The sequence below is a fragment of the Stenella coeruleoalba genome, assembly GCF_951394435.1.
Source record: "Stenella coeruleoalba genome assembly, chromosome: 13".
NCBI classification, from domain to species: Eukaryota; Metazoa; Chordata; class Mammalia; order Artiodactyla; family Delphinidae; genus Stenella; species Stenella coeruleoalba.
The window spans coordinates 89,067,933-89,095,050 of NC_137159.1; the positions used below are offsets into that span (position 1 = coordinate 89,067,933).

At 49.1% G+C, this 27,118-nt stretch overlaps 1 protein-coding gene across 1 annotated transcript in view; it reads right to left on the reverse strand.

Annotated features, from left to right (window-relative positions):
* The window catches only part of SNTG2 (syntrophin gamma 2), a 201,056-nt gene that overhangs the window by 54,954 nt on the left and 118,984 nt on the right, over positions 1–27,118 (reverse strand). The window contains exon 9 of the mRNA XM_079940355.1: positions 13,664–13,791. Within this exon, the coding sequence (XP_079796481.1) occupies positions 13,664–13,791 (128 nt within the window). The remainder of the gene's footprint in view (positions 1–13,663; positions 13,792–27,118) is intronic.

The window sequence follows — 27,118 nt, forward strand, 5'->3', positions numbered from 1 at the left end:
TTTATTGCTAATAACATTTTCAGTTTTAAATTCTATTTTCTATGATATTAGTAAGGGTACTGCATCCTTGTGTTTGCTGTTTGTATATTTTTTCCCATCTTTTATTTTCAATCTATTCGTTCCTCTGAATCTAAAGTGTGTCTCTTGAAGACAGAATACAGTCGGATCTTGTTTTTTCTACTCAGTCTGAAAATCTTCACCTTCTAACTGGATTATTCAATCGTGCAAATGTAATTTTATTATTGGTATAGTTAGATTTATGTCTGCCAATTTACTTTTCATTTTCTACGTGTCTCAAATCTGTTCTGTTCCTCTTTCCCTGCTTTCTTTTATAGTATGTGAATATCTTCTAATTAAGCATTTACATTTCTTTAATGATTTTAAATATATATGTGTATATACATACAAATAAAGATCAAAACATAAAGCAAGCAGAAGGAAGAAAATAATGAAGATTAGAGCTGGACTTAATGAAGCAGAGAGAGAAAAACAACAGAGAAAATCAATGTAACCAAAATCTGGTTCTTTAAAAAGAACAGCAAAATGGACAAAGTTTTAGCTATATTGACCAAGAAAAAAGAAAGAAGAATCAAAATACTAGAATAACAGGTGAAAGTGGAGATATTACCATCAATATTACAGAAGCAAAAAGGATTATAAAGGAATCCTTGAACAATTGTATGCCAATAAATGAGATAAATTAGATGAAATCCTAGAAAATACAAACTACCAAAGTTGATTCAGGGAGAAATCTGAGTAGACAATATTACAAGTTTAGAAATTGAATTTTTAACCAAAAAACTAACCACATAGAAAAGCTGAGGCCCAGATGGCTTTACCACTGAGTTCTACTAAACATTCAGAGAAGAATTAATAACGATTAGTCACAAACTGTCCCCAAAATAGAATAGAACATTTCCCAAATTAGTTTATGAGGCCAATACAACCTTAATACCCAAACCACAAGTCATCACAAGAAAACTACAGACCAATATCTGTTTTGAATATGGATGCAAATATCCTCCGTGAAACACTAGGAAACTCCATCCAGGAACATCTATTGAGAATTATATACCACCATCAATGGGAGTTACCCCAGGAACTCAGTCAGTTTGACATCTGGAAATGTTATACATCATAGCAACAGAATAAAAAAAAAAATCACACAATCATCTCAACAGATGCAGAAAAAGCACTTGACCAAATCCAAAATGCTTTCATGCTAGAAAACACTCAACAAACCACGACTAAAGGGGAGTGTTCTCAGTCTGATAAAGAGCTTCTAGAAAAGCCCGTGTAGGGCGTGTAGACAGTCGGCTCTCTGAGGAACATGGATGAGATGTGAATCCATCGTGTTCGTGCTTCAGCTGTGTGAGACAAGCTAGACGCCTAACCTTTAAAAGATCCTTGTCTACACAACGGGTCTTGAAATGCCAGTTATACCACAAATGGAAATATTGGGAGAAACAAGTGGGGTAACGTAAATATGGTTATACCAAACCCACAGATCCTGTACAAACATTGCTACCAGTGAGGTTATCTGTCAAGCAAAGCAATACAAATTAAACATTATATGAGCAGAAACGGTGAAAGTGTTGGCATGAATGCTGATGATAGATGCCAACGTACCAACTTAGTATGAAAACAAATTCGCACTTTGGCTTATTGTACAAAAGTCATATTAATCAGAGGCAATGACACAAACTCTGCGTGTATGCCCGAACGATGGATGGACACTCATGTCTCCTGATGGACTCTGAGGTTTTATTTTCTCAGCTTTTCACTTGTGCGGTGTTCAGGCTCCCCTACGACGTCCCTCCCCCGTCCACAGGCGGATCCTGTCTCATGGTTCTACGGTCATGGCATTTGCTCAGGATTCTCAGGACTTTAATCCCATGGTCAAGGTCACAGTCAGAACTAGAAATCCCAGAGTACTCGGGACTCAGCGTGCTCTGCGGGGTCACATGTCAGCTTTGAAAAATCAGCAGTAAAACCTACACCCAGAGAAGGTAGAGTATTTGGCGAGTGTGTTTCCCGGGTAGAAACGAAGCCAAGCCCCAGACACCACTGTCAAGGGCCAGGGAAGGAATGACCCTGCCCGTGCCTTTGGAAAGCCTACCTGCTTCCAGGATTCCTTCGAGACCTGAGAGGATTTTTGATTTTCGAAGAGAAAACTGGTGAGACGGTTTCATACCGTGGGAAATGAGTCGATTCACAGTTTCTGGCTAAGCAAAAGAAATCTATTCCAATAAGGCTCAAAGTACGTGTATCTTAACCTATTAGAAGATTGAGGAACTGAAAGTTCAATGTTGAGTCTGCACTGCCTTTGGAGGAGGAGGGGTCTGCATCTTCTCTTCCTACCCCTTCACCCCCCCCCCACTTCTCCTCAGATGACAGCTCCCCCCAGCATCCTGCTGCTCCCCTCCCGCCCCCACAGACGCCAGCCCCCCAGCCCTGCCCAGACCCTCCCACAGTCCCTCCTGAGACACTCTGCATCAGTACCTTTACCAGGCCAGCTGCTGGAGGCTGCTGGTGACCTCACAGCTCATCTCAGTTATGTTACAGGCCTAACGCTGGACATCTGTCTGCATCCCACGTCTGCCTCCTATGGCAACAGACGATCTTCCCACACCGACCTCAGCTGTGCCGTGGAATCCCAGCATGACCCAAATCGGGCTCTAAGTACTGAGCGTTCTTAACTGCCCCTCAAAGCTTCAACATTGGAGAAAAAGAACTCAAAGTTTATAAATCATCTTTTTAACACGTTGTGTGTTTTTTAAGGAACGAAAACACTCGAGCTTCCAAAATGACCCACGGAACCTCTTACCCACGAGTCATGGCTCACGGCCATCCAGGCCCCCAGGTTCCGGCCAATCCTGACCCTTTACACCTGGACAGCATCCAGGGAGGACTGACTGCACACAGCATCTCTGCTCTGGTGAACCTGAAGCCCCCCTGCTCTGGAAGCTGAAGGGTCGGCGTCTGTTTATTTTACTCACATCGAGAGTTACGAACATTCACTAGACAAAATGAGAGAAAAACGTGTATATTCCTCAGAATTTGAAAAAAATCCCCCAACTGCCATTCACATGTCACATTTCAAGCCTGCCTCTGTGGCATGCGTGTTATCTTTTCATGGAAGCCAGAGAAATATTTTCTTTCTGCTTCCCCACCATGCAGCGGCATCTCTAAGGGCTCCATGTTAAACAGCAACAAAGAGACCCAACTTCAATGCAGGCACCCGTCTCCCTGTGTCAGTTTGTTTATTAAAAAGTCACTATTCCTGGAAGATTCCAGGCACAACAAAAGTCCAGCAAGTCCAGGAAAGAAAGATAACTTCTCCTGCGTGCTGCCCCGAAGGCCAACTTGCCCTCCTCTGTCACCCCGATCACCATCCTGAGACCAGGTCCGAGTCCTCCGAGCCCCTCGCCCATCATGGAGCAGGGGCTTGAGAGGTGTGAGGGCGGAGGGTCCCCTGTGGGCGGCGCCCGAGCCAGATGGCGGAGCCCCTCCCAGGGGTCCCACTGAAAGAAAGCGGAGGCAAAACCACCTCACCTAGGTCTCCCTGCTGGTCTGAGCTTATGCCTGTTTCCTGCCTGCATTTCCTGCCGGACGGGAAGCTTCCAGAGAGCATGGACTCCTGGGTTTGCTCATTGCACACCCTCAGCCTGCAACATCTACGGCAGCGCTGCACGGAGCAGGCATGCTAGAATACCTGTCGCGTCAGTAAGTGCTGGAGAACACGCAGCACGGTGGAAAAGGCTCCCACCTCCCATGCCCACTGCCCGCTGATAGAGAAACCACTGTCCTCCCAACCCGGCCAGGGGCGCGGCCTCCTCATGTGAGAGCAGGCACCTGAAGGACCGCTCGCTGGGCCGTGGGGACAGGTCGGCGAGGTAGGTGGAGTGACGGCGCTGCAGCCGGCACGCGCGCACATAAATATAAGAATATTATACATGTATTCAATGCACGGGGACGGGCAGCACAGAGAGCCCAGGCTCTGTGCTTGTCAGAGATGTTTGCAGAACCTGTGCAACCATCTTCCTTATATTCTTAAATTCTTCATGTTTGAACAATTAATCATGCATTTGAAAATTCCCCTTTCCATAATGATTGAAACCGCTTTGAACAAATTCAAAATACTGTAAGTCAAGAACAGAGAAATATCTTTACTGTCTATAAAAATAAAACACATTCTAACAGATTCGGAGGCGGCTAAGATCACTGGCACTGCTAAGTCTTGACGTTTTCTTTTTACAACCGTTTTGAATAATGGAACCTGCAGCTTTATCCTATGAATAAGGACATCAGACATAACAGACACTGCATCTCTCTCTGCATTTTCTCTTTCCCTCAGGATTTCTGTGTCCAGGAGGCATTAGTCAGCCCTCGAAGGCTTTCACTTCCATGAAGCAAACCTTTCGAATCCCTGGATACCTCCTTCAAAGTCGACGGGGGGCCATTCTAATGGGAGTGACCGCTGACCCAGCATAACATTACAGCAGGTGCCACGTGGAGCAAACACTACAACCAGTTCCTACTTCTTCGTCTGCTGATTTATCTACTAGGAAAATCTGAATTACTGGGTGAAAATACATGAACTTCCTGAAAGGCTGTAATCTGCACCGGGGAGTCTCTGAGTAACAATTCCTTCCTTGAAAAATGCAGATTCTATCCGCACAGCCCTCCCGTTTCCCCGTGCTCATTAGCCTTTATTTCTACATTCAAATCCATACTTCTAACTACTTAACCCTTGTTGTTTTCATCTAAACGAAGAGCCTGTTAGACCCTGAAAGCAACTGAGTCAATGGATGTTTGTGAAATAGGCAAGTCTGGTGTCAGGCAATGGATTCATTGGTTAATACTTTCTCACTTTTCAACCTTCAGTTTTATTTGCATAATAAATTGATTTTTAACATATTTTCTTATTTATTCCATAGGAAGCGAACTTAAGAACTTATCCAAGAGAAATGGACACGGGGATGAACTTTCTGGGGGTAAATTAGATGTTTGACAAAATGTCTTAAAGGCCTTAAAACGTTTTAACCTTTTCATTCCATAATCTTACCATACTACCTATTCTAATGAAATGATGGGTAATGTGAATAACGATGTATGCATAACGACATCAGAGCAGTCCCCAAAATATGTTTTAAAAGAAAAATAAGCCCTGGTCTCATTATAAAGGAATACTGGGTACGCGCTATCCACACCGACAGGACAAAAGTCTCATTCAATCCCAATGTCCAGGCACCCATCCACAGTGTTCTCTCTCCAGAGAAAAGTCCAGACAAACACACGTTAAGGTGACAATGTAGCTTTATCTCGTGGTAGAATTTTAACGTATTAACATTTTCCCCACACATTTCTATTTCCCAAATTAGCCAGAAGCAATGTTTTTAGCTGTGAACCCGACGGATATATGCATAAATGTGTGAGTGTATATACATATGTGTACGCGCACACACACGCGCACACCCGTGTCCACACACACGTGCACGTGGCCCCCCTGCCAGCGACCCCTGCTCGTCACATCCGCGCGTGATCTGCGTCCTTCAGAGCTGCATCTCTCCTTCCCAAAGGCCCTTCTAACAACCTGTGTCCTCCAGGTCTGACGGTCCTTCCCACCTTGCACTGTAACACCTCACAGCTTTTGGACATCTAAATTTTTCTTCCAACTTAATTGTTTGCTAGAATATCAACACTTGGGTGACAGAAAGGAGGTTTCTTCCCCTCTGTAGCACGTGGCACCAAATGGTGGTTAAGGAATGTTTCCTGCACAAGCTCATGGTGGAGATTCAATCTTTCCAAGTTCTTAGGGGACATTTAGAGGGGCTCAGGTGGCCAACACCAGAGGGTGAGTGATTCTCCAGGCAGCACTGCGGGACCCTGTCTTGGAACCCCGGAACTCGCCGGGTCTCCCACAGTCTGAACTGTAACATCAGGCCACCTCGTGAAAACTGCCAGCACCTCTTCTGTGCAGTAGAACCACACAGACCCTGCCTTCAGGACTCTGCAGAGTTCATTCCTTCAATACCTGGTGCTTTGTTTTAAACACATGTTTGTTTAAGTCTGCTGGAACGGTTCCACGACTCCAGTAACATGACCATATTTTGCACTTTGAGTTTTCATCACTTAGATCTCTCTTCTGAGACAGAAACACTGCATCTCAAGGAGACACTGGAAATGCAAACTCTAACCCGAAGACCCAACACCAGTCTGGCGGCCGGGCTGAGTGCAGTGAAGGAAGAAATCTCCACGCCAGGACATCACTCAGCCAGGACGGTGTTTTACCCCTTTAGACATGACTGGGAGCATCCTGCATCCTGGACACGCCCACTGGTAACTGCTCCACCAGGAAGCCCTGGGAGTGTCCTGCATCCTGGACACGCCCACTGGTAACTGCCCCACCAGGAAGCCCTGGAAGCATCCTGCATCCTGGACACGCCCACTGGTAACTGCCCCACCAGGAAGCCCTGGGAGCGTCCTGCAACCTGGACACGCCCACTGGTAACTGCCCCACTAGGAAGCCCTGGGAGCGTCCTGCAACCTGGACACGCCCACTGGTAACTGCCCCACCAGGAAGCCCTGGGAGCGCCCTGCATCCTTGACAATCCCACTGGTAACTGCCCCACCAGGAAGTCCTGGGAGTGTCCTGCATCCTGGACAATCCCACTGGTAACTGCCCCACCAGGAAGCCCTGGGAGCATCCTGCATCCTGCACAATCCCACTGGTAACTGCCCCACCAGGAAGCCCTGGGAGCGCCCTGCATCCTTGACAATCCCACTGGTAACTGCCCCACCAGGAAGTCCTGGGAGTGTCCTGCATCCTGGACAATCCCACTGGTAACTGCCCCACCAGGAAGCCCTGGGAGCATCCTGCATCCTGCACAATCCCACTGGTAACTGCCCCACCAGGAAGCCCTGGGAGCGCCCTGCATCCTTGACAATCCCACTGGTAACTGCCCCACCAGGAAGTCCTGGGAGTGTCCTGCATCCTGGACAATCCCACTGGTAACTGCCCCACCAGGAAGCCCTGGGAGCGTCCTGCATCCTGCACAATCCCACTGGTAACTGCTCCACCAGGAAGCCCTGGGAGCGCCGGTCCTGAGTCTGGGGAAGGAGTCGTGGTCTCGGGGTAAGAACAGAGTGGGGGCCATGAGGAGAAGGGGGCTGACGGCTGTCAGAAGAGGAGGGAAGCAGACTGACTGACAGATGGGGCAAGGCATGGGGTCAAGGGTCAAGAGTCAAGAGTCACATGCATGCCCAGGACCACCTGCCAGGTAGAGGCAGGAATGGAAATGCAGACGGAACTGGGTCAGTTTCTGAGAGTGTGACCTCAAAAGTAATTAGAAAGTTGGTCGAATTCATAAAAAGCAGGCTTCCCCTGTACACCCCCAAGCCTGGGGTCAGTACCTAAGGAGCAATGGGACATGTTCCTAGAGACAGCAGCCGGCCTGCTCCCTGTGCCCGGGGTAGTTTGATCCGGTAGAGCGAGGTCCCTGAGGCCCTCTCCTCTCAGCAGCAGGAAACTCTGTCACTTCAGCTCATTTGCTTTGTCGTGACGATAGGGATGCTGGTGAAATGAGGACGGAGACATGCGATCCCTCAGCAGCTGGTGGAGATGGAGGGTCTGAGAGAGGCGACAGCCGACCCTGGAGATGCTCTCAGGAATGCAGGGCGCCCACAGGAGGCCCCTCGTCTATAGCGACGCCATTCTCCCACCTTAAAACGCCCTCCTATTTACTGTCATTTCAAACTTCGAGAGCCTATTACATTTCTATACACAAAGGAAAGGAAAATCAATTTAACGTTCCAAGGGGAAGACTTGTGATGACACCGGCCCTACTCGGATAAGAAGAAAAGGCCCGAACGTCCGAGGGCTGAGGCTCTGCGGCATCTCTCAGTAGCTGGGGCTCTGATCCCCTCACGGTCACCATGGATAATCCTCGGCGCTAAAATAAGAGGTGCTACTTTGAGAAGCTGCCATTGGATGCACCGGGAAAGAGAGAGAGAGAAAACGTTCTCCGAGGCAGCGAATCCAGCAGAGACAAGGAGCATCTCCCAGGATAAGTCTCGATACCGCACGTGTGGGATGGCGGGCTGGGGACAAGTGTGAGACCCAGTGAAGAGACGCGGGAGCCCTGCCACCTGCACCAAAGACGGCGACTCGGAGCTGCTCTGCGCCGGCTGCACCAGGATGGGCCTGGCTGTGCGGGTCACCCAGCTCGAGTCCTAAGCAGCACAGACCAGGGAAGGTTACAGAACGGTCCTCGGCGGTCAGGTGGGCAGCGCTTCCCACGAGCCGCGGAGGGAGGGGCCCTGAGGCTTCCACGTGTCAGCAGTGGCCCCCCCGGCAGCCCCCGGCCCCAGAGGGCCGGACAGCAACCTAGACGGTCACCACTCCCGCCGGGGACCGTCCAGACCCGCCGTGCCTTCCAGTCGTGGTGAGAAGCCACCGTCCCAGGGCAGCACGTCTACATGGGGGCGACTCACGTGGCCCGTGGTTTGGAGATGATCACAGAGGAGGCAGGCTGGCCTCCGGGGTTAAAGCCGGTGACCAAGGACCAGAAACGCACGGTGAAGTGAAAGGCCCACTTCTCTCCGCCGGCGTCCGGGGGTAGCGTCCTCTGTCCACACCCACAGCGGGACGGCCGCCCCGGCGGGCTCTCCTCCCCAGGCTGCCCTCCGCAGCGGCTGCAGCCCGGCTGGCACCCCAGCCACTGTCCCGTCACGACCCTGTTGCAAGGCCGGGCTTCCCCGCGACTCTGTGGACACGGCCGACCAGGCAGCTCCTGCCTCGGAGAAGCTGGCCCACCTCGTGCTCCCAGGCCGTCCACACCCCGTGTGCAGGGTGCGGCCAGAGCCTGGACGTTTGCGGGACATTCCTAGAAGGGCATCATTCCCTCTCAGTAAGCACACATGCCCTAACCTTCTCTCCCCACGATGGAAATTTTGGAAAAAATTAAAGACGCAGTGAGTTGAGAAAGACAGCAGCCTTGTTACTGAAAGTGGGGTCCGGCTGCTCACTGCTCAAAAGCCAATAAAGAGGCCAGGAAAGTGGAAAGGAAAGTTTGCTTTATTTTGGGTGCTGGCAACCTGGGGGCAGGGTGGCCGACTTCCCCCCATTCCCCACTGACAATCAGGGGGCAAGAGCTTTTATAGACGGAGGGAGGGGCTCCCTGCAGAAACAGCACGGTCCGCTCTGATGGTCGCCTTGAAATTGGTGCTGCCGGGCTCTGACCAGCATCATCTTGACTGTCTTAAGTACAGTTAATCTTCGGTTCCAGGGTCAGTGTGTTCCCATTCCCTTGAGGCCAAGGCTCCGAATTGTGGCAGCTTATGTCATGGCTACATCCTGGTCATCGTGGAGTTCACTCCTTCCACCAGACACTGGCGGGGTTTCAGTGTCTACAAGACGGCTCCCAGGATACGGCTCAGAATATGATCTATAGCCCTTGAGGAGGGACTAAAGGTCCTTGACTCTGCTAATGACTAGACTCTTATTATTTTGTCCTGTTTGTTTTCTTTTGCTTCTGCATTTTTCACTTATCTGATTAAACTTATTTTTTGACTAAAGTTTTTCTACAGACAAAAGGCAGGTGGAGGACACAGGGGCTGAGGAAGGACCACAGGGTCGTGCTCCATTCCAGCCTGACACCCGACAGCTCCCAGACCGGCTGTGGGATTCTTCTGCTGAACATAAACAGTCCCGAGCCCGCCCACAGCAGGCGAGGGCTCTCCCCGAACTCCAGGAACAAGACAGAAAAGGGCTCGAAATCCTGCCCGAGCAGACGGAAACACAAAGGATGTCCGGCCACCAAGACCCTCCCTCATCCCACCCTGACGACGGTGCTCCCCCAGGACAGGCCCGGCCCTGCTCCCAGACACCCCACCCTGCATCCTCCTGGATGTAGTCAAACTCAACGATGACCCCGGGGGCCCCCTCTCCGAGCCCCCAGTGCAGAGCAGACCCTGAGCTCCTGACCCTGCTATGGTCCCCCCAGCACGAACCCCGCCCCACAGAAGCCCCTCCTCTTGTGGAGACGCCTGGGATCCTGTCTCCCCTCCTCTGCTTGACCCCCACTTGGAGGATCTCCCAGCTACAGGAGAGCGGGTTTTGGCGCATGTCTAAGCATGGAGCCGTCCTTTGCAAAGCAGATCAGAGTATTCAGCAGGACGGTTTTGACTTGTAGCATCACCTTTGAAAATGTGCTTCTCTGCAGGATGTCTCCAGTATGGCTGCCGTAAAGCCCGTCTGGTCCCTTCCGTGCTCTTTACTCTGAAATAAGGGGACCTCCTCCAAAGCCACATGGGGTATTACTGTCGGTGAAGAGACGTCAGCCACTGTTATTTTCACAAATACGAACGATGTGGGACAAACAGAACTAAAGCTTTAGTTTCCTTCCGTCCCTTTGGAAAAAGGAACGAGATAAGCGACTCCCTACACTTTTTCAGGCCAACACAGAGCAAGAGCCCTGGGAAGGGCCCATCTGAGCAGAAGCACAGAGAGCAGCGCCTCGCGTGAAGAAGCCGCCGGCGCGGGTGAGCCTGCGACGCGGCAGCGACGGCTCGGATCTGAGTCTCCTCCCCGTTCAGGCCTATTGCTCAGCCCACAAACAGTCAACAGTGGCGGCAGCCCCACACCTGGCAGCACACTTCTAAAGGGGTTTAAAGGCTCCCTTAAACCTCGTTATTTTACGCTTTCTCCATAAACCATCTTAGGAAGCGGTGGAGAATTCACATCATGTCCTGCCCGCTTGGCTATCAGGAAGGGGCTCCCTGAGGGCAGGTCACGCGGCCCCAAGAGGCCCAGAGGCAATGCGGGATTAGAGACGGTTCCCTCCAAACCCTGTTCTTTCCTCCACACCATCCGCCTCCCCTCTTCTCGCCCAAGTCCAGAGCCCCAGGCTTTAGATCGTCTGGTCTGAGGCTGCCTCCCTTGTGGCTGGACTGACCGTCTGGCAAGCACACGTTTCTCTTGTTCTTAAGGACAGTCCCGACCCCTCAGCTTCCTAAAATACACACACTAAGCCGGTACCTTGCTCAGCCCAAGTCTGGGACCCTAACCAGACTCGTCATGGGGACATGAAAGCACAGCCAACCGCAGACCGAGGCTCAGCGCGTCTTCGAAGGACAGATTCCTAAGATGGGTCTGAGCACGCCCTGCACTTAAGCTCAGACCACAGCCTCCAGGGCACAGGCAGCTGCACCCAGTTACTCTGTCAGACACAAAGCTAGGTGTTGCCAGGCAGGATTCTGCAAAAGTAATTCAGACCTGAAATCAGCTGGCTTTAAATTAGGAAGATTATCCAGGTGGCCCGACGTGGTCTCATGCCCTTCACATCTGGGTCTGAAGGTCAGAGACAGGAAGTCAGATTCCATGCACGAGAGGTCATCTGTTGCCGCCTTGTAGGGGAGGGGACATGTGGCCTGGAACTTGGGTGACAGCCAGCACGGAGATGGGGAACCCAGCCTTACAGACTCGAGGGCCTGAGTTCTGCCAACAACCAGCGAGAACCTTGGGCAGCGCCCCGGCTTCAGGCGAGAGCGCAGCCCGGTCACACCCCAGCATCGGCTTGGAGACCCCGGCACACACAGCCCAGCTGACCCGTGGAGACTGTGAGATGACACACTCGCGCTTTTGAAGCTAAATTTGCACTGACTGGTTATGTAGCAACGGAAAATGGAGAGGGTCCTGCTCAGAAAACTCTCGCCCTCTTCACAACCGTTAGTCGCCCCAGGAAGCATGCTTTCCTCCTCGCAGTGTCAGAGAAATGTGCTAACAACCACCTAATAGCCAAAAGCACGAGCTTCTGCTGAGGAATCTGTGATGTCTCGTGGCTACTTCCCAGAGTCTGCAGACGTGGTCTATTTTCCTACGTGAGCACTCGAGGAGCAGCCCTACTTTGTAAGGAGTCGGCTGTCACCCTCACTGGGCATCGTGCTGTTTTTACACCTGTTTTCGTTTCATATCAAGATGCTCTCCCCCAAATTCTCATGGAACCATCTTTTCCTGTCCTGGGCAGTCGATGATTCGACCTTCATTAACAGTGATGTATAACTTACGGAAAAGCTTAGTTCCCACCGTGCCCAAGAACCGCTGACACTAACGTCCACCTGACAGCGAACAGGTGTGAGAGGCCCCCGGCAGAGGACAACCCTGCAGCCCCGGAGGCGACGGGACATGGGAACCGTCATACTCACCACAACTGAGTTTTATCATTTCAATACGTATCTCAATGTTAGATTTAAATAGGTGTCTACTCTTTAGAGAATCTTTTGAAACGTCTTCGGAAAACTAAGGCACCTCAACCATCGTTGGCCAAATTACTGTACTTTCCAAACAAGGAAAACGCAGAGCAGCTGGTGACAAATTTTGGTCCTACAACTGGACGACGACAGAAGCCCCAGGACGCTGACCTCTGACATGCTCATCCCACTTGTTTTCATCCCCTCAGAGGATCTCCTAAAAATCCTTCCCAGGCTATAGTTTAGAGCTTTGGCTTTTAGATTTTAAAAAGCGTTTGGTTTAGAGCTGGCAACTCCTAAACCTGCTCCTTGCACGCCCCAGAGCGAGGGTCCCTCGGGAGAGAGCACAGGCGCTGCAGAAGTAACTCAGGCTGTTTGAGGCCACGTGCTCACCTCCTCTCCTCTTCCCCTCCTCTTCAATGTGCGACCAGGGGGCTACAGGGCAGGGGAGGGGACAGCATCCCCTCTAAACGTGCACGTTAATACTGATGTGAGTCAGACAAACACACTCGATGAAATGCAGAATTTTCGTCATTCATTTTACTTTTTGCATCTTCCTGCCCACATTAAAATCATGAGAGTCAGCAAAGCTAATAAGATATGTTTGTTTCCATAAAACGACATGGAAACCTTTGGTTTGCTCGTAGGATTTGACAGCACTCCCCAGGGCAAAGGAGGGGCGTGTGACCACCCAGGGGCGCCTTCTTCAGATGCTTTGTGTTCACACGAACATGGCCTCCGTGGGCACACGTGTCTCATCAAGAAAGTACTCAATTCCAGGACAACGAGCGCTCTTCCTTTGTTCACACAGTTCTCTCCCCACCTTCTTGAGAATGAAAGGAAACTCACCACCTACCTACTTCTCAGCCTTTCCACAGTGACCGGACAGCACAGTTGGCCACAGATGACACACTGCACTAACTCAGAGGGAAAAATGCTACCTTATTCCACAAAACAGTGAGGGACACACAACCTTTACAGGTGAAACTCTGAAGTTACTTCATTAACCAGGCTCGAAAACTAGTGAGCAGTTATTGAACACGGGTGCTGGTCTAACCTTCTCATTTTATTAATGAAGAAAATGAGGCCCGTGGGGTTTAAATGACTTTTCTGTAATTGTATGCAACGTGGATAAGAGTACAGTCTTATTTCCAATCTAAGTCTGTTAACAGTTCAAACTGAAAATACGATTTTTTCTTCTGATGACTATGTCTCAGAAGAATGAACACAGTCCCCACTAGACAGAAGCCTCCTGACCGCAAATCGGCCCCTGCTCTGACTAGTGTTTTCTTATGATGCTTGACTTTTATTAATATTGTGATTATTTCTGCAAATGCTAAATCCAGCTGGAGACAAGGACACGCACCTCGGCGTTTATCGGCGCTTCCCACCCCAGACGTCGGTCACGCACCTTACTTTTTGTGCTCCAGCTCTGCACCGTGAGACCCGAGCCATGGACAGAGGGAGGGACACGGCGTCCAGCCAGCGCTTCTCATATTTTGGCTCATTAGCGACGGGCGAAGAAGGCGAGGACGGAGCCTGCGCAAAACAGACGAGAATCAACGGCCACAGAATCAGGTGGAGGCACCAAATACAGGGGAGGCCCCGACGGGCCCCGACATCACGCCCCCCAAACCCAAATGAGACACATTTCAGCTGCTGCAAAAGCACGTGATCATTCTCTCAAAGCTCCGGAAAGAAAGAACGGCTCTTCTATTTCGACATAAACGATGTTCTGCCTCTAGTTTTCACACAGCATACTGCTCCAAAGACAGAAAAGTCCCAGGGAAGGGGACGGGGAGAGACGCTAAAGCTGGAAGGAACCTGAGGGACACGACGAAGGCTCTGAGTCCAGGAAGGCTGTGAACGACCACGTCTCCCTGGAAGGTCAAATCAGAGCGAGTTTAATACATAATAATATCGACAACACGCTAACGGGTGCCTAGGTCACAAGACCCTGCCTGTTCATCAGCGGCGAAGGCCCCACTGTCTGTCCAAGGTGAGCAGAGAGGGAGCCCGTGGGGAGGGGTGGCCCGGTCCCTCCTCGGCGGGGCCTGCGGGGAAGAGGAAGAGGCTCGAACGCCTGAATGAAGCCACGCAGACAGCCAGGTCACCAGACAGGACGCCGCACGTGCCCAGTTAGTCACAGGGTCGGATGCTGGCCCGTCTCGCCCCCTCGGAGAAGACAGCCCCGGCACGCGCGGCCGCGCCTCGTGGGACGCCGGCTTCCGTCACTCGGAAGCATCCTCGCGGCAGCCGTGGCTCCCAGCCACAAGGGCAGGTTTTCCCGGCACCTTCTAGCTCAGGCACGGGCGGCCAGAGCAAGGTGTGAGTCCCCGGGGCACTAGTTAGAACGGCAAAGCTGGATCTGCCTGGGAGCGCTGGAAAGGCCCCCAGATCAGGGAGGCCACTTCTGTGCTGTCCCGACAGGGGTCGTCGGGAATATGGGGGAAGGGCCTCGCTAAGGAAAGCAGGGCCTGCAGGGTGGCGATGGTGAGCGCTGGAAACGGGCTCTTGCTGGGAAGGCTAAGGCTGCGTGGGACGCGCGGTGCTAGCATGCTGCGGACTCACCTCCACTCTAAGACTCCAGCAAGGCCTGAAACCACTCTTACGGTGAGGATTCCTTCCAGGCCAAACTCCCAACGAGTCTAGTGTCTGACCGTCTCAGGCCACCCCCGGATAAAACATATCGGGGCCTAATCCCGGGACCTGGTACCTTATTTGGACAAGGGGTCCCCGTGTGTGTGATTAAATTTAGGGTATGTACCTGGACTATTTGGGCACCCTCAACGCTGTGGCATCTATCCTTACCAGAGGGATACAGGGGAACCCAGACAGGAGGGAGCAGGGCCTTGCAAAGGCAGAGGCAGAGACGGAAGCCACATGGCCGAACGACCAGGATGCCCGGGGCGGTGCGGGGGCTACCAAGAGCGGGAGTGGGCAGGAAGGACCCTCCTCTGGAGCCTTTGGAAGGAGCAGCCCTGCCAATGCCTGGATTCCAAGCAACCAGAGGCTGGGTTTGGGTTGTCCTCATAACATTCTTTATTTAAATTTATTAATTCCACGGCCAATAGCTCAAAAGCAAAGGTACTGTAACATTAGAAGATTAAACTAGATTTTATTAATGTTCATTTATTGTCATCTTTTTGCATCATGTTCTAGTGTCCGATAGAATATTTGCTTTTGGTGTACACATGACGCAGCACTGGAAGGCCTACAGACTTATTACTTTACTATGGATTTCACACTGGCTTTACTGAGATACCCGTTTGCCTACATGTACTGCTGCTGCGTGTAAGAATTCGCTGTAATTTATTATACGTTGCGGCGTGTCTTCAGTTATCAGTGTTCACTGAGTTTTATCACTGTTATTTGCATTCACAGCACTGCATTTAAGGTATCAGAGTTCACCAGGAATAACGTTTCGTGCATTTTCTTTGAATGCGGTTTGCTGCCCTCACTGATTCAAACTTGTAAGCGACAACAGGCATCAATAGTCAGAGTTATGAGAATAATTCTGCAAAACCACCACTTAAAGTGTCATAATGGATTCCGTGCATAATGAGCAGTATTTAAATGAGCACAAGGATATGGTTATTAAATAAAATCATTTTAAATTGGCTTTTCAAAATGTAGGATAAAAAGCGATTCCCCACTAAGGAAAACAATTTTTTCCTTTATAAAATCAGGTTGCATTTCATAACCTATAGGGCACATTTTAGCAACAGACTATAACTTTTTAAAGGAAGCTTTTTGTTCCCTCTGCTTTGGAAAGCTTCTACCTCAGGGGCCACTGACAAGCCCAGAGTTTCATGTCAGATTTGACCGGTGTTTCCTCTGGAAAAATACTTTGTATGTATAATCCTGAGAACCTTGAGGCTGAAGGAGGACACCAGGTCTCCGTGGACCAGTGGGGGTTTCTGTGATGCTCACATGGCTTCCTTGATGGTGGGTTCAGGGGATGCCTGGGAAAGGAGGAGGAGCCTGGCTGGGGTCCCCTCCAAGCTTGCTCCATCCCTGGACTCCTGCCATGGGCTGCAGGACAGTAGCTGCCTGCCCTCTGTAGCTGCAAGCCCTGGGGTCTGGGGGAAAACAGACTGCGGGCCCCAGCACTGCGGGAGCCCGGAGCTCTCGCGCCTGATGGGACACCAGGAAAGTTGTGCCCGGACAGACCTTCCAGAACCTGTGGTCAAGGCTGGGGCCGCTCAAGGTCTGGGCAGGCTTCCCCTGTGTGTGCAAGTCCGCGTCTGAGGGGAGCTCGTCACCCGCAGGAAGCAGATCATGATTCTAATTTCAGCCCGAAATGGTACATCAGCTTTAGAGCTCGCAGAGATCACGAGGCGTGGTCCCCCCAGCTGAACCGAAACGCCGTGGGTTGTACCCGTCAGCTCTCCTGATCGTGCGGCCCAGCCCAGGGAACTCAGGTCTTACGACACCATCTACTGCTACCCACCACCCAAGACATCGATTTTAGAGGAGGAGGGGCAAGTCGTGTTTCCTTCCATTTGACACCAGTCAAAGGCGTCAGAGGAGTGAGGAAAAGAAGGCCATCCTGGTTCTAAAACATTTATATGTGACCCATCAACCCACAGGACCGTTTGCTCTAGGACATGGTAGTTTCTTTGAGCTGGAGATTCTGAGTTGAGATGGCTCAGTGGAGGTTCTACCTCGTGGGGCAGCATCTCACCTGATTTTGGGGATCCCTAGCGTGACGGGACGCTCCCCGTGGAACTCACTGCCTGCAGAGGGCTACGCACCACAGAGGATTCTGAAGGAGTGACAGCCAAGGATGCTGCGTCACAGCCACGATCACGCTTTCCCTGACGCCACGAGTACGAGTGGCAAACTAGCGAGGGCGGACCTTCTTGTTCTCAAACGCTCTACCTGTGCATCTTCCACTCCTCCCCTGTCTCATTTCTTGGGCGCTGGGATACGTCTTCAAGTCATCTTTTTCAGGAAAAATGTTCAACGTTCAATACTTGATGTTTAACTGGGAAATTTGAAGCCAACTTTTTAGGTATTGCCACATCTCTACTTTGAATGGTTGAGGACTTTCCACTTTATTCTTCTATTTTTAACTGAACTATACTGAGGCGTCAATTATGTATAATGACATGTACTGATTTAGGTGCACAGTTTGATGAGTTTTGACAAATGTATCCACCTCACGCAACCAAGCCCTAAATTAGAATACAGAATAATTCCACCCCAGCCACCAAGAAAAGTTCCCTGCGCCTCCTGCACGAGGCAGCCGCTGGTCTGACTTCCGTCACTATAGATTGCTCTGAGTCTTCTAGGGCTTCTATGCCTAGAATCATACAGGACGTACTTGTGGGTGAGGCTTCCTTCTCTCGGCAGGAGGCTGTGAGAGGATCCTCATCACTGCGTATTCCAGCAGATTATTCATTTTCATCACTGAGTCGTAGTCTACTGTCTGCATCTGCCAGCATGTCTCTATCCATTCACCTGTTGAAGGAGATCTGAATCATTCCCAGTTTAAGAACAATCTAAATAAAAGTGCTGTGTTATCAGTTAAATTTGGGTGCCAAGCTGCATTCCTCGGATAAACCTCATTTGCTCATGACACATTATTCTTCCTTTGACTTGTTCATATATTTGAAGATTTTTGCATCTACATTTATGAGGGTCATTGGTCTGTAATATTCTTTACACGTAACGCCTTTAAAAGATTCTCGTAAAATTATTCTGGCCTCGTAGAGTTAGCTGGGATGCAGCAAATCTTCTATTTCCTGAAAGTGTCTGTGAAATGGACATATTCTTTGACAGGATTCACCAATTACAGAATACTTGAGTTTTCTATAAGCCTTTGCTGCCCTGAACAGTCTTCCATGGCCTTGCACGTGACCCATCTTGATGAATGTTCCAGGTTCACTTGAAAGGAACGTTGATTCTACAGACTTTGGACACAGTATGCTGTGAGCCAGTTAGTTGACTCAGAAGGTCGGTTACATCCTCTATCTCCTTACTGATGTTTTGCCTACTTGTCCCATCAACTTCTGAGCAAAGAGTATTAAAATCTCCAAGTATGACTGTGAGTTTGTCTGTTTCTGCCATTTCTGCCAGGTTTGGTTCTTATATTCGGAAGCTCTGTTACTAAGTGCAAACTCCATCCAGGATTATTACATTTTCCTGATGAATTGGTCTTTTAATCATAATGCAACATTCTTCTTTGTACACTCATTGCCTTAAAGACTACTTTGTCAGATATTAATATAGCCACAATTATTCGGTTTCTGTTTATAAAATATATGTTCTCCACTCTTTTAATCACCACCTATTTGCATCTTTACGTTTAAATTATAATTTCAGTAGAAAGCATAGAGTTGGGCCTTTCTTTTTATCAAATCCAGTCTGACAACTTGTACCTTTTAATTGGAACATTTAGTCCGTTTACATTTATTATAACTCTTATGTCACTAGGTTTAATTATTATTTAATTCCTATTTCTTATTTGTTCCTCTTGATTTTTCTGCTCTATTGAACATACTATTTTTAAGGGGTTGATCAATTGTTTTCATTATTCTCTTTTATCTTCTCATTAGTTGTAGGAATCATAATACATGTTCTTAATTTATCAATGCTTATTTATTACATTGTATCACTGCAAAATTCCCATCTGACACATCACTGTTCCTACACCTCATGTCACAAATATAAGAACTTTACAGCAGAATAATTCAATTTACCTGACCCCATCCTTTGTGCTATTCTTGCTACATCTTTTACTTCAACATACATTATCAACTCCATTTTACTGTCTTATCATTTTGTCCTCTGAAGTATTTATATTTAAAGGAAATTATGATAAGGAAAATAGATATTTTATACACACACCCACTTATTTACCATTTATGCTGCTCTTTACTTCTTCCTGTATGTGTAAGTCTCCATCTGGTGTCTTGTCCTTTCAGCCTGAAGAGCATCTTTTAGTATCTCAGGTAGTGCAGGTCTGCTGGTGATATTTTCTCTCAGCTTAAATTTCTTTTGAAACGTTTGTATCCCCTCACTTTTGAAGAATATATTCCCCTGGATATAGAATTCTAAATAGATATTCATTCATTTCTCTGTTCCTATGTAAATAATATGTCTTTTATAAAAATCTGGCTTCTACCTAGATTTTCTCTTCTTTGACTTTCAACAGTTTGACTGGGATCTGCTGACGTATAGTTTTCTTTGTATTCATCCAGCTTTGTCTTCGTTCCCATTTTCCTTCTGGACTCCAAGTACACACAGCCTTGGTCCACTTGAGTTACGCCACAGGTCACTGGTGCTCCCTTGTTTTTCAGTCTTTTTCCTGTTCTTCAGACGGGCAGATTTCTGTTGGTGTGTCTCCAAGTTTACCGCCAGGCCTTATGCCATCTTTAATTCATATGAAGCCTATCCGGTAGATTTTTTTTTTTTCTTAAAATTCTAGTTACTGCACTTTCAGTTCTACAATTATCATTTGTTTCATTTTTGAAATCTCAATTTCTTTACTCAGAGTTCCTATCTATTCAACCATTAAAACCATATTTTCCTCAAGGCCTTGAAGGTATCGATAACTATTGTGTTAAGGTCTTTGTTGGCTAAACACAACGTCACGTGGGGTCTATTTCTACTGACTGAGCTTTTCGTAGCTTTGTATCGCTTTGTCTCGCTTCTTTGCGTCACTAGTAACTTTTGATTGCATACTGGACGTTGTAACCTAGGGCAGGGACTATGGATTATATTATCTTCCTCTAAAGAGCTGTTTTTTGTTCAACAGGCAGTTCAGTTATTTAAGCACCTTAAAATTAGGAAGTTTTAAGCTTTGTTGAGGTGGGTTTTTGGAAAATCTAAGCTGTTTACTAAACTCTGTAACTTAGAGGAATCAGCCCCAAACTCTGTTGTCTCTACAAATGTTTTCAAAGCTTGGTTTTGGACTCTGTTAAGACAGGTTTAATATGGTCTCAGTGACAAAGGTGCAGCCTTTCTGAGGTCTCAGCCGCCATGTCCGGGTGCGTTAAATCTTCCCCATTCCGGGAAAGGGGAAATGCAATTTCATCCCTACTGCTTGACCTCTAGCATCTTCGTTTGCTCCTACCCCTCAGCAGCCTTTCCTGGGTGGGCACTGATAGTATGTCCCTGTGCATGGGTATCCTACATTCAGCCAGGGAGGGGCCCAACACCCCAAATCTTCTGACTCCCCCTCTGCCACCTCCTTCGGGTTATGACTCTCTGGTGCCTTGTCGCCCAGATTCTAGCTGATTCAGAAGCCCTACATCCTTATTTTTGCTTCTCAGTGCAGCAGGACCATGCACCATGTTTGAGTTCCACTGTCCCCAGGTGGTACTTAACTTGTGATGTTCTCTCTTTTCCAGGGTCACTGTGTGGAGCTGCCAGCTGCCCAGCACCTGAGCACAAATGCCTTATTTTTCAGTGTAACAGGGTATTTATTTATTTATTTATTTATTTTTATTTATTTTTTTTCCGATACGCGGGCCTCTCATTGTTGTGGCCTCTCCCGTTGCAGAGCACAGGCTTCGGACGCGCAGGCTCAGCGGCCATGGCTCACGGGCCCAGCCGCTCCGCGGCATATGGGATCTTCCCGGACCGGGGCATGAACCCGTGTCCCCTGCATTGGCAGGCGGACTCCCAACCACTGCGCCACCAGGGAAGCCCAGGGTATTTATTTTTGCAGGAGATACACTGGGGTGGTTCTTCTTGGTGCATCTCGTCTTATCCTTTGGGTGCTCACGGATTCTCCCCAGAACGGGAGAATTTTATAAACAGTTTTGGAAGAAACTTCTTCCAAACTCCTGTTAATGTTGATATTTTGACCTCTTCGCAGGAATCACAGATGTTCTTAATGGCATCTAGAATGGTGAATCTTTCCAGATTGTTTTCAGTTGACATTACCCATCAGAGGAATCACTGTATATGGCAGCTATAGCTTTATGAAATGCACTTCTTAAATAATAAAACTTGAAAGTTGAAATTACTCCTTGATCCATGGGCAGAATGGATGGGTGTTAGCAGGCCTGAAAACAACATGAATTCTGCTGTTCATCTCCATCAGAGCTCTTGGGTGACCAGGTACATTGTCCGTGAGCAGTAATATATTGAAAGGAATCTTTTTTTCTGAGCAGTAAGTCTCACCAGTGGACTTAAAACATTCAGTAAACCATGCTGTAAACAAATGTGCTATCATTCAGGCTTTGTTCCATTTACAGAGCACAGGCAGAGTAGATTTAGCATAATTCTCAAGGGCCCTAGGATTTTCAGATGGTAAATGAGCACTGGTTTCAACTGAAAGTCACCAGCTGTTTTAGCCCCTGACGAGAGTCAGCCTGTCCTTTGAAGCTTTGAAGCCAGGCATTGACTTGTCCTCTTCAGCTATGGAAGTCCTAGATGGCATCTTCTCACAGAAAGCTGTTTCTCTACATTGAATACCTGTTGTTTAGTGTAGCCACCTTCATTAATTATCTTAGCTAGATTTTCTGGTTAACTTACTTGCTGCTTCACCTTGCACTTGTGATGTCATGGAGACATGGCATCTTTCCTTAAGCCTCGTGAACCAACCTCTGCTAGCTTCAAACTTTTCTTTGGCAGTTTCCTCACCTGCCTCAGCCTTCACAGAATTGAAGAGAGTTCGGGCCTTACTCTGGATTGAGCTTTGGCTTAAGGGAATGTTGTGGCTGGTTTGATCTTCTATCCAGACCACTCACATCTTCTCCGTATCAGCAATCAGGCTGTTTCACTTCCTCATCATTTGTGTGTTCACTAGAGTGGCACTTGTAATTTCCTTCAAGAACTTTCCTTTGCATTCACAGCTTGCCTAACTCTTTGGCGCAAGAAGCCAAGCTTTCAGCCTATCTCGGCTTCTTCTGACATGCCTTCCTCACTAAGTTCAGCCATTTAAAGCGAGAGACATGCGACTCTTCCTTCCACTTGAACACTTAGGGGCCACTCTAGGGTTATGAATTGGCCTAATTTCAATATTGTGTCTCAGGGAATAGGGAGGCCCGAGGAGAGGGAGAGATGGGGAGATGGCCGGTTGGTGGAACAGTCAGCACACACACAACATCTATCAATTCAGTTCACTGTCATATGGGTGAGGTTTGCGACCCTGCCCCCCACAATTACAGCAGTAACCTCAAGGATCACCGATCACAGATGACCGTAACAAGCATAATACAAATGAAAAAGTCTACAATATTGAGAGAATTACCAAAATGTGACACAAAGACATGAAGCGAGAAAATGCTGTTGCAAAAATGGCAGGGACAGACTTGCTTGGGTGGGGTTGCCACAAACCTTCAACTTGTAAACCACCCAGGATCTGCAAAGCAGAATAAAGCGAGGTGTGCCTGCATCAACTGCAAGTTTTAAGAATACTTAGAATAAAACATGATGGTTAAAATGATTATCAAGAATGGCTTCATATGAGAAGGGAGTATTATGTAATTTGTGTTTGTTCGTGTGCTCTCTGTATCCAGCTTGATACTTTGCAGGCTGGGCTCATAGGTTACGTTCCACAGCCATGTAATAATAATAATAAAATAATAATAATAATGCTTATTTCCATGAAATTAACTAGTAAGTCACTAGAACGGACGGCAGGTATTTGGTGGTATTACTGAAGGTCTGGATTTTGGATATTCTGACCTAGCACGGTGCAAACGTTATGAATTGACTGCTCACAGGAGATGCTGAGAATGTGACATGAAGCCTTCAGTGACACAGACAGCAGACAGGAAATTCCAAACCCCGGCTTTATTCTGCATGGCTCTCAGGAGGTCCTTCTTCATGGCACGCTGTAATGCCCAGATGTTGTTTTTCGATAAGCCCAAAAATGTGACTTCTATTCCCTTCTAAAAGTTTTGATCAATAAAGACAATTATTAAACCTAAGGGAAAGACTCAAAAACTAGCAAGTAGCTAAATATTTACCACGTCACGTTCAATTCAAACAAGGTGTCTACCCAGCAGACACACATGCCTGTGGGTCGCAGTCTGTACTTTCTACCTTTATAGATTTTGCTGGAGGACGGGCCTATTTCATACATAATTTAAGACTCTACTATGGTACAGTAATAATGGCAAAGAACAGTATTTCAGTATTGCAAACAGAGATACAGAACCCTGTGAGGATGCCTCAGTTGGAAGTGACCAGAACTGTAAAACACTGTCCAAGATGACAGCCATCCCTGCAAGGACTTCAGGACTTGAGGGAATCTGAAATCTCTAAGCATCTAGTAAGTCCTAAGAAGGAAGGATTTCTGTGAAAAGTCCCAGTTACACCAATACTTTAACTTTGTGAGAGTTATGTGAACTTCATGGCCTTAGGCGGTCACAGGGTGAGGCCACTGAGGGTGCTGCCGGGGTCTGTGAGCAGCGGGCAGGACACCCGGGGAGGGGACAGCCGCCCCGCCAGGCCCCTCCGGGGCCCAGGTAACAGCCCCACCTGCCCTCTCCCTCTTTGATTTTCTGGGCATTTTGGCTTCTAAAGAGGAGAGGGTGACAGGTGACGTGGAGGGAAGGGCAAACCGCGGTCTGCTGCCTCGTGAAACAGTAACCGGCCCCGTGGAGAGGCTGCTGCCCTTCCGGCCCGAGCACGCCGGCCGCCCGCGGGTGTGGACGGCAGCCCGAGCCCCGCGCCTGCACCAGCTCCCCGAACATGGCAGGTCTGGCTTCTGTGAGCCGCGAGTCCGTTTTCCCTGCGGCCCTATCGTTTCCACATCTTGAGTCATTTTAGCGGAGTCGGGAGAAGTTCGGTCGGCGACCCCGCACACCGCGCTTCCTGGGAAACGTGCGGTGGACTGCAGGCCCTGACTGTCTTCAAGGAATGAACTGCAACTCCCTGTGCCGCCAAGTGGGGTCCAGCCCCTCGGAGAAGTGCTGGGAACCCACGGACACGCCTGCTTTTCACCTTCCCCCGGGAAAGTCAATTCTGTGCTTCTGGAGAAATCCAGCGCAGCTCAGAGTTTTCGTCCACTGACTGTCCTTCCTGAGACCTGGCGTCCAAAGGGCCGAACCTCTGTGTCCTCGTGTCGGTCCGTCTCAGGACGAAGAGCAGACGAGCCAGCAGAGGCCGGCGGGGCCTGGGGTGCGGCGGGGACGCCTCCTGGAGCCCTGGGTCTTCCCATCGGACTGCGACAGCTGCTGATAATGCCTGCTCAGGCCGTCCCCAAGCTCCCGGTGCCCTGCGGACACCGAGGGGATGTGGCATGCCGGCTCTGAGTCGCCAGGCCTGATTCAGGGACCGACGGGGACACGGGGTCCCAGGTTCACGGGAAACAGGGGCTAAGGAGTCCGGGGCTGCCCCACATGCCTGCTTAGGGACAAGCGGGCAGAGCCCCCCACTGCCCTCCAGCTCCCCCTCTGTCCTTGGTCCTGTGCCCCACGCCTGCCCCTTCAGCATGAACCCTGCCTCCCCCATGGGTCTCACGTCGCCCAGACGCTGCGACCCCCATGCCCGAGGCCCCTTCACCTGCTCGGACTTTGCTCAAAAACGACGAGTCCAGCAGGACAGGCTGGCTCCGCCCCTCGGCATCAGGCGGCCCCAGTTGGGGCGTCTCCCCACCAGCCTTGTTCACGGGCGGGCAGCCTTCCAGGCCGTCTTCGCCTTAGAGCAATGCTGCCCCTACTCCTGTGGCCCCAGATCTCCTGCACTAAAGAAGCTGGCGTTACCGTTTAGACCTGGCTTACTTTATCAGGGTCCTCCGCGCCCATAAGATCCTTTAGTATCTTTTGGAGGAAGAAGAACCAGGGGAACAGAAATCACCTAGCGATGTGGTAACATCGATAAAGGGGATCACAGCAGAGAGAACCAGGAACTGCTCCCAAATAATCTCGTCCACGTATTCATTTCAGAACTGAGAGACCAGAACCTCTGGGGGGGCAGCGCGTCCGCACCGAGTAAATGCCTCGGAACTTGGTTCTTCATTGTGTGAGCTGGAATCGGAGCTCGACCACGGAAACTGCAGGGAGTGACCTCAACATCGATACGCAGCCCCACCTTGTCTTCGGTAGATGCATCCGAATTTACTCTCCGTCACCGTCCCCCAAACAGACACATTCTGAAAATGCTCCCTGCCTTACTACATTATTGACCATATATCATAAAGTTAGTGTTTTCAAAAGTGCAATTGATTAGAACAAAATTATTTATATAGGAGTTTTATAAACACTTCTTTTTTGGGGGGAAACAAGATGCACCAAATCTATACTTTTTAAAAAATTGAAAAAAAAAATCCAACATCATCTGAGAAAACAGATTATTTTTTTCCCCAACTAGAAAGACCTAAAATTGGATATGAAACAGTCACACTGCATTTTGGATGTTGGCCCAGATACTAGATTGGAATTTTAAACCTGAACTGTCAAAAACACAAAAACATGAAATACTATTTTTTCAGGACTCAGAGATTTAGGACAGAAAGGCAGATGCAATAGACTGAGCAGTTAGCTCAGAGTTTCCCAGCATATTCTGAAGAGAACAGTTTTTCTTTACGGGAAGTTTTTTTTATAATTATATAATTAATTTTACTGTCAGTATCTAATTTCGGATGAGAGCATAACATTTCTATGGTGGATTATTCTGACCGCAGTAGGATGGCCCCTTTGGAACAGTATTCCCAGGCGATGCTTCTGTATTTCTTATTTTTAAAAACTGTAATCACGCTGACATACGGCGGGCCTTGCGCTCATTCCGGGGAAAGAGTTGGTGGTCACGCTGTGTCTCCACTGTAATTTCTCCTTCAGCGCTCTGTCATGACTTCCCTGCGGTAATTTTTACTCCAGAAATCACCCTCCTCGTGCTTTCATCTCTGGTGTGTGTGACAGTCCAGGCCCCGTTCCTTACCTTCTAAGCCACCTGCTGCTGCCCCATAGCCTGCCCGTCCCGGCCCCGAGCCGCACTCCCGCCACAGCCCTGCTCGGCCTGAGGACCGCAACCCCCGGCCGCCCCCCCAGGAAGAAGGGCACTTGGGGCTCGGCGGGGCTTGGTCCCAGGTGCAGCCTGGGGTCTTAGCCTTTGAACACAAAACAAACAAATATTTAATATAACAGCACTGTAAGGCAGCAGTAAAAGTGTATCTAGCCCCTTTTTACATGAAAATCAACGAGGGTTAAAACAGGCTCAGTGAAGGGACCCAGGATTCCTACAAAATTTGACTTTTAGTCCAGAATTCTTATAATTTTCTAAATTAAATAAATTATTGGTCAATATTTTACAGGCGTTTTAAAATACATACATTCCACAAAACCACAGATTTAACCATTTTAAATCCGCATGCCAGTCTCCTGGGAACGGTCTGGGTTTGTGTCCGTGTTTGCTGTGCAGTGAAGGCAGCCGCAGGTCCATGAGACGAAGCCGGTGAGTTTCGTGCAGAGAAGACTTTCTTCCACCAGAACCTCATCCCTGGTTTGCACTGAGACGGTCACTGTATCTGAGCCAGGTCCTCACGGGTGTGACGGTCCCACGGCCTGAAACACTGTCGCGGAACCCAAATCACAGGGGACCAAAGCGTCTGTCAGGACGTGACCATCTCTGCCAAAAGTATTTCAAAAGCCCCTGGTGCGGCTCGAGCCCTAGGGGCCCGGGCGGGTCGGCCTCCGGCTGGTCCAGTCTGGCGTCCATCGGCACACGCGCCCGGAGCCCGGCTTGGAGGAAGGACTCATTTAGAGAGCAGTCACTACTCTGTGCTTTGAGTTCTCTGAATTTAAATCTGTCCTATTTACACACCCAAGAAATGTCTCCTGGGTGAGACATACTTGGAATATTTTGCCCAAGAAGAAAACTCTGGATCCTCAGGGTACAGTTAGTTCTCTGAGTTACTCACCCCCCATGGCTGTTGAACTTGGTCTAACCTGAGCTCTTCTCT